This window comes from Oncorhynchus mykiss, chromosome 26 (genome assembly GCF_057628025.1).
Source record: "Oncorhynchus mykiss isolate SJ-2025 chromosome 26, ASM5762802v1, whole genome shotgun sequence".
In the NCBI taxonomy this organism is placed as follows: Eukaryota; Metazoa; Chordata; class Actinopteri; order Salmoniformes; family Salmonidae; genus Oncorhynchus; species Oncorhynchus mykiss.
The window spans coordinates 30,300,628-30,314,136 of record NC_143047.1 but is presented as its reverse complement, the minus strand read 5'-3'; the positions used below and the strand labels follow the sequence as shown (position 1 = coordinate 30,314,136).

Genomic DNA, 13,509 nt, shown 5'->3' with positions numbered 1-13,509 from the left:
TCAGCTGCTGTGAATTATTTTACACAACAAAGGGGAGGGGTTTGTTACAAAACATCATCTTGGCGGGAAAGGGTTTTTCCTGTGGTGCAGGATACATCAACTAGGTTATTCAAGAAAACACAGCTTTTCGGACATAGCTTTGCAAGCTAAATATCTTCGACTCGATTTGCATGATGGTTTCGGAAGAACCAAATCTTCCGAACACGTTTGTGAAATTGTACTACATGTTGCAGGTAAGATTAAGGACCATCGCTTAGAACTATGCATATACAACTACCCATGAAACATTGCTAGTGAGTCACAAGTTGTTTCCATTAACTTGTCCAGTGATATTTTGTTGTTGTCAACATTTAGAGTTCGTGTAGAAAATACATGCGACAATTGCCTGCTGGGGTGTCGACTAAAACAGCTGGACGTAATGACGTCACGTCGAATAAAAATGTAGTTTTTGAAGCGTTTCCATTACCCATTTAGGCAAATTGCGCAGACAGCCTGTATGCCCTCCCATCTATCTGTTTCATGTAGCCAGTGGTGTAAAAAGTACTCAATTGTCATACTTGAGTAAAAGCAAAGATACCTTAATAGAAAATGACCAAAGTGAAAGTATTTGGCTTTAAATATACTTAAGTGTTAAAAGTAAATGTAATTGCTAAGATGTACTTAAGTATAAATAGTAAATGTATAAATCATTTCTACTTTAACCTTTTGACGATACCCAAGGGCACACTAACACAATTTACAAACGTAGCATTTGTGTTTAGCGAGTCTGCCAGACCAGAGTGAATGACCAGGGATGTTCACTTGATAAGTGTGAATTGGACCATTTTCCTGTCAAGATGTAACGAGTACTTTTGGGTGTCAGGGAAAATGTATGGAGTAAAAAGTACACTTTTTCTTTAGGAATGTAGTAAAGTAAAAGTTGCCAAAAATACAAATAGTAAAGTACAGATACCCCAAACTACTTTAAATGTATTTTTACTTAAGTACTTTTCACAACTGCAGGTAGCCCGCAAAAACCAGCATGGATAGAATGCAATAATTGACTAATATTTGCTATATTCTAATACATCTCATGTGCCAACGTATCGCCATGGTCCGTGCCATGATGAAACTTGCACTCATGTAGATCTGAAATAATTGGATGGTAAAACTTGCCAGCCAAACAGAAAAGCAAGGCGAATCAATTCAGCCATTCTTGAAAGTCAGGAAAAACACCGCTTCCATCAGATCTGTTGCAATAAAGAAAGTTTGACAGATTAAAAATCCACCCCAGTCCAATGGATACAAATGTAATGTTTAGAAAATGTCTCCCATCTTCCGTTTCCATTACAATTTTTTTGTTGCGACATATTGCTTTTGTCAAATACCTAGGTCAATGTTAAACCTACTTAGCTACTGATATAGCTAGCTACCCCATTCAGAGGTAACTGATTTAGCGCCTATTGATGACAGTAGTATCTTCGGACAGGGGGTGTTTTGTTAAGAGCCCCAGCACTTGCTCTAAACATGAACTCATCGCTTGCGGTACGTTTTTGAAAACACACGGAACGTGTATTTCATATCGGCAAGAAACAAATAATAATACAAAAGTTAAATTACAACACACCTTCAAAAGGTTAGTGTTCCCACACAGCCACATGTCCATGTTACATCACTTATTTATGGCAGACATAGGTGGCGGCCACCTGTGCTAATGAACTATCTAGTGTTCGGTGAACACCTGTGTTTAAGTTAAACTGGGGAGGACGTGTAGTTTGTCTACTAGAGGCACACAGCTTGTGGATCTGCACCAAACTGCTACAGTAAGGTGTGTATTTTTCTTGAAAGACGCTTTCTTACTTCATGAAAGATAAGGGGCATATCAGCAAATGTTCCGAAACCCGTTTTGAGCGAAGATTATTGAAGTTTCTAAACATTAAAACATAACATCAGAATTGTAGTTCGGATGTAGCCAACAGTGGGCGAATGTAACGGCTGAAAACACTACACACGGAGAAGGGTTTGCAAGAGACGCTAACGTTAGTTAGTGACAAGCAACCATAACTTAATTGTAAAAACATTGGGTTAGTTATGCATGGACTGGTGCCCTGGGTGAGTGGAGATCAATGAAATGGTAGGTTGCAATAACTGTAATGTACCATAACCACTAAAACGAGACCTAGGACCAGCATGCGTTGTCTTATCTAACTTGTCTCTCAACAGACATCGAGAAGCAGCTGACTAGCGCCAAAGATGATCTATCGCTGACTATTTGGGTTTCCACTAGATAGCACAGTCAGAATTGGAAATATCGTAAAAATGTATGAAAATAATTATTCGCTTGTTATTATTGTAAGGTTAGCATTGCTGCTAATGTTAGGTTTAAAATAAGATTTTAAAGGTCGACTTTGGGCACGAAAAACCATCTACCTGCCCTGTACTCAATTTGTAACAGAAATGGGGTTTGCCTTTGGTGGTTCATCGATGTCATGTGCGCAGCGACCGTAGCTAGTTCGTTAGCTATGCTAGCCAGTGCAGTTAGCCAGTAACTCAGTATTTGTTTACGTCATTTCACATAATTTGTTTTTGGACGTAAACTGTAGAGAGCGATAAAAAAAATAGCACTTCTGTAGCCGAATACGTTATTCATATGTGTTTTGTTTTTAAGCATTAAATGACCTGAAATAATGGTGAATTGACTTTGTGGCTGAAGTAACTACTGACGACCCATCCCATTCGCCCATCCGTGGTTTCCACTAGCTTCTTTAGCCACAAAGTTAGATTCCAGTCAGGATCCACAGCCACATTCAAAATTGGCTACAAAAAAAAACGTGCTTTCGGTCATCATTTTAAGGTTAGGTATGAGGTTAGCAGTCCATGGTTAAGGTTAGGTTTAAAATAAAATTTTAACAAGATAAATTGTAGAAATGGGCGGATATTATAACTTTGTGGTTATAGAAGCTAGTGATGCCCCATCTTCGTCTCTGCTAGCGCTCATTGCGAGATATGTTTCCGGGTTCTGAGATGACTTTTTATGCATTCACATTACTGTAGTTTTGTAAATTCCCCGCCCATGTGCACCTGAAGTTTCCTTGGGCACTTAACTAGGTTTCTTTCCTGGACCTCCAGCATTGTCGGAGCTAGCTAGCAATCTTATAAACCTGTTTAAGTCATTACCAAATTGAAATGCATCCCAACATTTAATTGCAGGAAATGAAGCCAGCGAACACCGAGAGTGGTGTCCCTGTACTCCATTCAGCAAAAGAGGGGTGCAAACCCAAGAAATTCACCCCAGATGAGGTACTGGTACCAAATCCCAGCTTCAAAGAAAATCAAGGAATGAAAAGAAAGGTAAGTGTGTCCACCCATATGATGACCACTGATCCATGATGCAATTCCAAAGTGCCAAGTTCAGTGAATGTATGCATGCATGATTGTTTGTCTCAATTGTGTGTATAATGGGCTATAACTGGGCAATGGTAGTACTTTACAATTAAATGCAATTTGTCTCAGAGAAAAGCACTTCCTTTGAAAGTGGAAGGAAGAATTGAAAAAGTCAAAGAGGAGAAGGAAGACAAGGATGTAAGTGTTCATCACACACAGTATTTAGGCCAAATAACCTAGGTGTCATGTTTCATTTGGCACCAAACGGAAGAGAACTGATTGTATAATATTGAAACAGGGAGAGACTACCTCAAGTTGTCCAATGAAAAATGCTTGTTTTTCTTTTCTGTTGCGAAACGTTTGCTATGGCGTATGTGTAGAGGACATGAGTCGGTCATGGTTGCTCAAGGTCACGTGATGGGTAGCCCCTCCCTGCGAGTTCAAAATCTATTTCAGCCTTCAGGCCAATATCCTCTTGTTCTAACAGCTCTTATCATCCAATCATCTTGGAGTGTTCGTGCTGGGGTGCCATTCGAGGGAGGGGCACTCTGTCGTGGGGCAGGAGATCAAGGGGGGTGACTGTAGCGGACTTGACTCAGTCATGGTTGCTCATGGTCACGTGATAGGTAGCCCCACCTGCGACTTCAAAATCAGTCGGTTCTAGTGCCAATAGAGAATTTCCTCTTGGTCTAATGGTCAAGACCTTGGTTTCTCCCGTGGTAGACCCAGGTTCATATGTTACATGTGGACTAATGCAGAGGTTTTCAAACATCTCCTCGGCGACCCCCAGGTATTCCACGTATTTGAATTATTCCTGGGCTAGCACACCCCGTCATCGGCTGCCGTCGGACACCAGATAGCTATAACAACATATTATGTGGTTAGCTGATATGTAAAATACCGATCCAAGTGTTGTGGCATACATCATCAACATCTGAGCAGAGGACACAACCCTTGTTTAGGCGATCAGGTGAGCTAGTTCAGGGCTATAACAATAGTGTGAAACGTCTGTGGATCCAAGAGGAGACATTTGAAAACTGCATGAATGAATACAATCCTGTTGGTGATCTCACTTTACTCTTTGTTTTTACATTTCAGATACAACCTGGAAGTCTATCGATATATGAATTGGAACGGTTGGAAAATATCAGACAAAACCAAGTGTTCCTGTCCTCCATAAAACTGCTTGAGGTTAGTTTGTTGAAGAACAGAGTTTAAATGGTATCTACTTATGCATATTTTACTGAAACTTCTTGTGTGGTGAAATGAATAACACATATTATTGTTTCCTCAATAGGCCAAGCAGGATTTGAAACCAGAAAAAACACAGCGAGGTCTCAAGAGACAGAACAAGTAATGACAGATTCAACATCTGTACCAATGACTGAAAATATTTACTTCAATGTTTCCTGTGTATGTGCTTACATTGGTCAGTCGAATTAGGTCTTCCGTTATACATACTCAATCCCTTTAGGACATAAGGCCCATATGAGCTTCTGTTATACATACTCAAACCCTTTAGGACATAAGGCCCATATGAGCTTCTGTTATACATACTCAAACCCTTTAGGACATAAGGCCCATATGAGCTTCTGTTATACATACTCAAACCCTTTAGGACATAAGGCCCATATGAGCTTCTGTTATACATACTCAAACCCTTTAGGACATAAGGCCCATATGAGCTTCTGTTATACATACTCAAACCCTTTAGGACATAAGGCCCATATGAGCTTCTGTTATACATACTCAAACCCTTTAGGACATAAGGCCCATATGAGCTTCTGTTATACATACTCAAACCCTTTAGGACATAAGGCCCATATGAGCTTCTGTTATACATACTCAAACCCTTTAGGACATAAGGCCCATATGAGCTTCTGTTATACATACTCAATCCCTTTAGGACATAAGGCCCATATGAGCTTCTGTTATACATACTCAATCCCTTTAGGACATAAGGCCCATATGAGCTTCTGTTATACATACTCAATCCCTTTAGGACATAAGGCCCATATGAGCTTCTGTTATACATACTCAATCCCTTTAGGACATAAGGCCCATATGAGCTTCTGTTATACATACTCAAACCCTTTAGGACATAAGGCCCATATGAGCTTCTGTTATACATACTCAAACCCTTTAGGACATAAGGCCCATATGAGCTTCTGTTATACATACTCAAACCCTTTAGGACATAAGGCCCATATGAGCTTCTGTTATACATACTCAAACCCTTTAGGACATAAGGCCCATATGAGCTTCTGTTATACATACTCAAACCCTTTAGGACATAAGGCCCATATGAGCTTCTGTTATACATACTCAAACCCTTTAGGACATAAGGCCCATATGAGCTTCTGTTATACATACTCAATCCCTTTAGGACATAAGGCCCATATGAGCTTCTGTTATACATACTCAAACCCTTTAGGACATAAGGCCCATATGAGCTTCTGTTATACATACTCAAACCCTTTAGGACATAAGGCCCATATGAGCTTCTGTTATACATACTCAAACCCTTTAGGACATACGGCCCATATGAGCTTCTGTTATACATACTCAAACCCTTTAGGACATAAGGCCCATATGAGCTTCTGTTATACATACTCAAACCCTTTAGGACATACGGCCCATATGAGCTTCTGTTATACATACTCAAACCCTTTAGGACATACGGCCCATATGAGCTTCTGTTATACATACTCAAACCCTTTAGGACATAAGGCCCATATGAGCTTCTGTTATACATACTCAAACCCTTTAGGACATACGGCCCATATGAGCTTCTGTTATACATACTCAAACCCTTTAGGACATAAGGCCCATATGAGCTTCTGTTATACATACTCAAACCCTTTAGGACATACGGCCCATATGAGCTTCTGTTATACATACTCAAACCCTTTAGGACATAAGGCCCATATGAGCTTCTGTTATACATACTCAAACCCTTTAGGACATAAGGCCCATATGAGCTTCTGTTATACATACTCAAACCCTTTAGGACATAAGGCCCATATGAGCTTCTGTTATACATACTCAAACCCTTTAGGACATAAGGCCCATATGAGCTTCTGTTATACATACTCAAACCCTTTAGGACATAAGGCCCATATGAGCTTCTGTTATACATACTCAAACCCTTTAGGACATAAGGCCCATATGAGCTTCTGTTATACATACTCAAACCCTTTAGGACATAAGGCCCATATGAGCTTCTGTTATACATACTCAAACCCTTTAGGACATACGGCCCATATGAGCTTCTGTTATACATACTCAAACCCTTTAGGACATAAGGCCCATATGAGCTTCTGTTATACATACTCAAACCCTTTAGGACATAAGGCCCATATGAGCTTCTGTTATACATACTCAAACCCTTTAGGACATAAGGCCCATATGAGCTTCTGTAACGTATGGCATACAGAATGAATTTATTATGGCCAGCTTGGATAGAGAATGTCAGTGTGACTCGTTTCTGTTTCTAACACAATATAACTAATGTCTTGGCTCACTACAGTAAGGTAGCCTGGACAGAGATACTGCCTCCTCGCACCAAGTCCTTGAGAATCCAGAAGAAGGAAGCAGAGCGACTCCCCCTGCCCCCGGAACCACACAGGATTTATTATGAAGTCGAACGAGTAAGTGACTGATCAATAGAAAAATGCGACGTGAGTAACTGACCATAGGATATGCTCTTATGTTAAGAAATTGTACTTAACTACACAGAAAAGCCTACTTCTCACATTTGTTCCATTTTAATCTTGAAACAATAGTTTATTTCTCATGAAAATGGTTTGTTTGTTTATGTTGATGTGTATTTACTAAAGATTGAACGTGCCAGGAAGCCAGAGGGTCCCATTAGTATGGAGCCAATCAACATGGAGGAGGATAGTTCACTGCCACCTGAACTTCTCAAGCTGTGGACAGAGGTTGCACATTTGTTCACCATTACCTACTTTTCTCTAGCACGGTCCCAGATCTGTTTGTGCGTTTTTGCCAACTCATTAGGCATGAAAATGACCATAACGTTTGGCAAGCCCGCACAAACAGATCTGGGACCAGGCTAACTCTTCAGTCCTATGTTCAGCATAACTGTTTGCAGCTTTGCTGTTCTTTTACAGTTTCATTTTATTTCACAGGATTTAATCCAAGAAGAAAAGGAGGAGTTGGGTCTGGGAGAGTGAGTTTCATTTAGAATGTTAAGGAATTTGGCCTTTTTTCTGAACGTTCTGTGACAAATGTATATATTTGTAGTATTTGATGGACTTCCTGTATTGATTTGAATGTATAGATGTGTAAAACCCTAACCTGTGCCAGGCTGACATTACATTGGATATGTTTCCAGGTACCGTAGTACTCTGAAGAGCATGGAGCTGAGTGAGATTGGAGGAGTAGCTAAGGTGGTGAAGAGTCGTATCTTCTCTGTTGCCTTCCACCCGTGTAGCAGTCGTCTGCTCATGGCTGCTGGGGACAAGTTGGGTGGAGTGGGGCTCTGGAACCTCGTGAGTACATACAGTGAAACTGGAGGCCGTAGAGTTAATGTGTGACTGGGCTTATTTGGGTTTTGTTGTTCTTTCAGGAATCTGGTATGGGTGATGTCGTGCTGCCGTTTGTTGTTTCCTCAGGACTCTTGCTGTGTTCAAAACAACTGGAAGCTCAGGAAAAATAAAAGTCCAAATCATGACATCAGTGATCTTCAGGTCGGAGCTCTAGAAAGAGGCCCGAGTTGGATGACCGTTCAAATCAACAACAAAAAAATCAGTCTGATCAGTTGTTTTGAACGCGCTGAAGTCGGAGGTTTCCGAGTTCCCAGTTGTTTTGAACGCGCTGAAGTCGGAGGTTTCCGAGTTCCCAGTTGTTTTGAACGCGCTGAAGTCGGAGGTTTCCGAGTTCCCAGTTGTTTTGAACGCGCTGAAGTCGGAGGTTTCCGAGTTCCCAGTTGTTTTGAACGCACTGAAGTCGGAGGTTTCCGAGTTCCCAGTTGTGAATACGACAACGGCGTGCTGCTGTTTGTTTCCTCAGGACTCTGATATGGGGATGAGGGCGTGCTGCTGTTTGTTTCCTCAGGACTCTGATATGGGGGATGAGGGCGTGCTGCTGTTTGTTTCCTCAGGACTCTGATATGGGGGATGAGGGCGTGCTGCTGTTTGTTTCCTCAGGACTCTGATATGGGGGATGAGGGCGTGCTGCTGTTTGTTTCCTCAGGACTCTGATATGGGGGATGAGGGCGTGCTGCTGTTTGTTTCCTCAGGACTCTGATATGGGGGATGAAGGCGTGCTGCTGTTTGTTTCCTCAGGACTCTGATATGGGGGATGAGGGCGTGCTGCTGTTTGTTTCCTCAGGACTCTAATATGGGGGATGAGGGCGTGCTGCTGTTTGTTTCCTCAGGACTCTGATATGGGGATGAGGGCGTGCTGCTGTTTGTTTCCTCAGGACTCTGATATGGGGGATGAGGGCGTGCTGCTGTTTGTTTCCTCGGGACTCTGATATGGGGGATGAGGGCGTGCTGCTGTTTGTTTCCTCAGGACTCTGATATGGGGGATGAGGGCGTGCTGCTGTTTGTTTCCTCAGGACTCTGATATGGGGGATGAGGGCGTGCTGCTGTTTGTTTCCTCAGGACTCTAATATGGGGGATGAGGGCGTGCTGCTGTTTGTTTCCTCAGGACTCTGATATGGGGATGAGGGCGTGCTGCTGTTTGTTTCCTCAGGACTCTGATATGGGGGATGAGGGCGTGCTGCTGTTTGTTTCCTCGGGACTCTGATATGGGGGATGAGGGCGTGCTGCTGTTTGTTTCCTCAGGACTCTAATATGGGGGATGAGGGCGTGCTGCTGTTTGTTTCCTCAGGACTCTGATATGGGGGATGAGGGCGTGCTGCTGTTTGTTTCCTCAGGACTCTGATATGGGGGATGAGGGCGTGCTGCTGTTTGTTTCCTCAGGACTCTGATATGGGGATGAGGGCGTGCTGCTGTTTGTTTCCTCAGGACTCTGATATGGGGGATGAGGGCGTGCTGCTGTTTGTTTCCTCGGGACTCTGATATGGGGGATGAGGGCGTGCTGCTGTTTGTTTCCTCAGGACTCTGATATGGGGGATGAGGGCGTGCTGCTGTTTGTTTCCTCAGGACTCTGATATGGGGGATGAGGGCGTGCTGCTGTTTGTTTCCTCAGGACTCTAATATGGGGGATGAGGGCGTGCTGCTGTTTGTTTCCTCAGGACTCTGATATGGGGATGAGGGCGTGCTGCTGTTTGTTTCCTCAGGACTCTGATATGGGGGATGAGGGCGTGCTGCTGTTTGTTTCCTCGGGACTCTGATATGGGGGATGAGGGCGTGCTGCTGTTTGTTTCCTCAGGACTCTAATATGGGGGATGAGGGCGTGCTGCTGTTTGTTTCCTCAGGACTCTGATATGGGGGATGAGGGCGTGCTGCTGTTTGTTTCCTCAGGACTCTAATATGGGGGATGAGGGCGTGCTGCTGTTTGTTTCCTCAGGACTCTGATATGGGGATGAGGGCGTGCTGCTGTTTGTTTCCTCAGGACTCTGATATGGGGGATGAGGGCGTGCTGCTGTTTGTTTCCTCAGGACTCTGATATGGGGGATGAGGGCGTGCTGCTGTTTGTTTCCTCAGGACTCTGATATGGGGGATGAGGGCGTGCTGCTGTTTGTTTCCTCAGGACTCTAATATGGGGGATGAGGGCGTGCTGCTGTTTGTTTCCTCAGGACTCTGATATGGGGGATGAGGGCGTGCTGCTGTTTGTTTCCTCAGGACTCTGATATGGGGGATGAGGGCGTGCTGCTGTTTGTTTCCTCAGGACTCTGATATGGGGGATGAGGGCGTGCTGCTGTTTGTTTCCTCAGGACTCTGATATGGGGGATGAGGGCGTGCTGCTGTTTGAGCCACACGTCCAGCCGGTGGCCTGCATGGCCTTCTCCAGGTCACATCCTACAGACCTGTTGACCCTCAGCTACGACGGGACGTTACGGAGCACAGACGTGGAGAAAGCCGTTTTTGATGAGGTACCATGCATAATACAGTGATGATAATAAATGGCATTTAACAAACAGTTTTTCCAAAGCAACATAAAACGGTGAGTGCATGTATTTTCATATGTGACCCCAGTGGGAATTGAACACACATATCAGACTTTAGATTACCTGTTTGGTCTTTGTTACGTTATCTCTGTCCTTTCTCCAACTAGGTGTATCGGATCAAGGATGGCTTGAGAACCTTTGACTTCCTGTCACATGACTGTTCGACGCTGGTCACCGGGGACTGGTACGGAGACGTTGCCATTGTTGACAGGCGGACTCCAGGGTAAAGTAACATCATTTTGATTTGCTCTCTGTACAAGGACTGGCCATTGTGTTATAAGTCAAAAGCTTATTGCTAATGCCTTATTAATGTTGGTCTGTCTCGTTTTACTCAGAACCTCTCATGAGTCCCTCCATAGCCTGGACACCAAGACGGTTCGCTGTGTTCACGTCCACCCTGTTCAGAAGCAGTACATCATGGTGGCTGAGAACAGGTACAAAATGGGAATCAGTGCTTTGATGTGCAATATGTCAGCCAATCAGGTCGACCCATGTCATTATGGCAAGCAATCTCTATACAAGCCTTGGGACAATCCTATGTTTTAATAAGTTGATGTATTTTGTCAAGTTTGCAAAATTATTACTTTTATATATATATATATAGATAGATAGATAGATAGATAGTCCTATTAAGGAAATCCACGTTTTATTTCATTGATATTTTGTGTTGCTTAAACTGATAGATTTTTTTGTGGATTTTTCTCTAGTATTGTGAGCATTTACGATGCTCGATGTTTGAAGGCGTCGTCAACAGAGCCAGTCTCCCAGCTCTATGGTCACTCAAAGAGCATCTCAAGTGCCTACTTCTCTCCTGGCACTGGCAACAGAGTAGTGACCACCTGCCTAGACAACATCAGGTGAGTCTGCATGCCACAGTAAGATGTTAGTACATTAAAATATGCAAAGAGATAAAAAAAAAATGACCGAAGTTCAAATAAATAATTTGCTTATGTGCGATAAGTGTTTTAAAAGTTGCACTAAGCTATTGTCCAATACTTGAAACCTGAAATGTTTATCAATTAAATGTACTTTGTTTTTCAGGATTTACGACACCTCGGAACTAACCTCCAGAGCTCCGCTACTGACCTCCATCCAGTAAATTCATTATTCTATCACATTTACAAAGCGAAACTGACCAGGTATCTCATGAGAAATAGTGTTTTATCGCTACTGGCTAAATAAAGATTAAATAAAAAAACATTGGAAAGATCCCGCAACCTCTGTTTGCATTGGTTTACTCTCCAATGCCGGTGTTCTAGTATGTATGCTTTATACAAATAGACATCAGCCAGCAAATCCAGAAGTATTTGTAATAGTGTATTGGTGTAATGCTGATGAATCCATTTCCTTTGTCCCTCTTTGCAGACAGAACTTGTACACAGGGCGCTGGCTGTCCAAGCTGCAGGCGACGTGGGACCCCAAGAGGGACGATTGCTTCGTTGTGGGCAGCATGCAGCGGCCTCGCAGAGTCCAGGTATAAGCACTCCTTTGTTCCCACGTCTATCATCAAACCTCAAAAACAATAAGTAAGATCTGAGGTCATGTTACTATTCCCCTAACAGAATGTGTAAGGTCAGTGTACAAGTTATGGATTATGTGGCTATGCATGGTATGGGTAACGTTTCATATATTTTGTATACAGGGGCACTGTGTCCAAGACAATTTTTTCCTCTGGGACAATAAAGTATATCATTTTCTATCCAGGTGTTCCATGAGAGTGGGCAGCTCCAGCACTCCTTCCAGGACCCAGAGATAACCACTGTGCTCTCAGTCACAGCCTTCCACCCCACCAGGAACGCTCTACTGGGGGGTAACGCCTCCGGGCGGCTGTACGTCTTCACCGACTGAGAGCAGGATGCCTGTATGTGTTCGCTGCCTGAGAGTAGAAACCTTGGCCATTGTTCACAAAACATCTGATCTAGGATCAGGTACCCTCCCTATTATTCATTATGATCTGGAAGGCTAAACTGATCATAGATCAGCACTCCTACTCTAAAATGTGAATCATGATACGGGCCTAGAACACATGCTTAGAATAGACCAAAATAAGTTGTTTAATGTTTTTCTGCAAGCTGCCTTTGTTGTTTTCTATCAAATTATTGATGTTTTGTTAGTTTAAATAAAGTTGTATATTTAGCCGAAGTTGTGCTTTTCATGTAGTTTAGCTCTTTCATTGGCTGTATTGTGAGTGAATTTTGTGATTGATGGTTTTATCCTTTCAATAAAAACTACCAGAATTCAGTGGCTACAGCCCTACAATCATTAAAATCATGGCTAAATACCAGTGTGTTGAAAATGTGTCCCATATCAGGTTACTCACTCTTCTGTGCCTAGGCTAATTATTTTCTGCAGTTTTTCCTCAACACCAAAAATAACATTACAGTGTAGGCCTGCCTACCTTAGAAGTAAGCTATGTTATTAGACTAGTAGGTTTAGTGAGAAGTGTTGTGTATGTTAGGCTGTGGGGGAAATTTCAGAAATAGTTTTCAAATTGATAAAGCAATAATCTTTGTTAATAATATGACCACCCTACCTTCAATTATGGGGCTTAAATTACTGTAATTATGTATTCTGTACTGGCTAATTTGCATTTTAATTACATTTGTACTTTGATTTGAATCATCTTTGTTCTACATCAGCCCTGAAAATGTCACATCAATTGAGCACCATATTTAGATATTTGACAAAACTTGTTGAATTTAAGAATTAGACTAAGGAGTAACATTGACCTGTCCGTGGCCTTTTTAACCTTTCCCATCACTTAATGAGATCTCAGCAATGGTAAGGCCTGTCCTCGTGAAATAAAGTGTTTCTGAGAAGCATCTCTATAATTGTATTTAAAATGGTCTGAGCAGGCTTGAATTGCTCTGCCAATGCATCGTTCAAGTCAATATGCAGTGATAAGGGACGATTTGAAATTGACTGGGGTGGGGTGGTACAAAATAGGGGAGAGTTGTGGTTTTTTTTTAAATGGTGCATTGAAGGTTAGTTTATTTTTATTTATATACACTTCCGGTCAAAAGATTTAGAACACCTACTCATTC

General features: G+C 42.5%; 1 protein-coding gene across 7 annotated transcripts; it reads left to right on the top strand.

Moving 5' to 3' along the window:
• The first annotated feature begins 21 nt into the window (after positions 1 to 21).
• LOC110506771 (WD repeat-containing protein 76) lies at positions 22 to 12,706 on the top strand. Of its 7 annotated transcripts, none has more exons than XM_021586627.3 (16): positions 37 to 233; positions 3,190 to 3,330; positions 3,493 to 3,561; positions 4,462 to 4,554; positions 4,661 to 4,716; positions 6,893 to 7,013; positions 7,203 to 7,304; positions 7,515 to 7,555; positions 7,721 to 7,877; positions 10,232 to 10,390; positions 10,573 to 10,688; positions 10,801 to 10,899; positions 11,173 to 11,322; positions 11,507 to 11,560; positions 11,831 to 11,939; positions 12,170 to 12,706. In XM_021586627.3, the coding sequence occupies exons 1-16, from the start codon at positions 171 to 173 to the stop codon at positions 12,311 to 12,313; spliced, it is 1,674 nt and encodes a 557-aa protein (XP_021442302.2). In that variant the 5' UTR covers positions 37 to 170; the 3' UTR covers positions 12,314 to 12,706. The 7 variants fall into 7 exon arrangements, with proteins under 7 accessions (XP_036819852.1, XP_021442302.2, XP_090078787.1 ...); XM_036963956.2 differs by lacking the exon at positions 37 to 233 and adding an exon at positions 1,478 to 1,807; XM_036963955.2 differs by lacking the exon at positions 37 to 233 and adding an exon at positions 1,789 to 2,113.
• Positions 12,707 to 13,509: the final 803 nt, after the last annotated feature.

Bases quoted from the DNA above. Each gene is read 5' to 3' on its own strand.
- LOC110506771 (XM_021586627.3), top strand. From the start codon at position 171: ATGATGGTTTCGGAAGAACCAAATCTTCCGAACACGTTTGTGAAATTG. The intron at 7,014-7,202 runs GTAAGTGACTGA...TATTTACTAAAG, and splicing joins TTTATTATGAAGTCGAACGA to ATTGAACGTGCCAGGAAGCC. The intron at 10,391-10,572 runs GTACCATGCATA...TTCTCCAACTAG, and splicing joins AGAAAGCCGTTTTTGATGAG to GTGTATCGGATCAAGGATGG.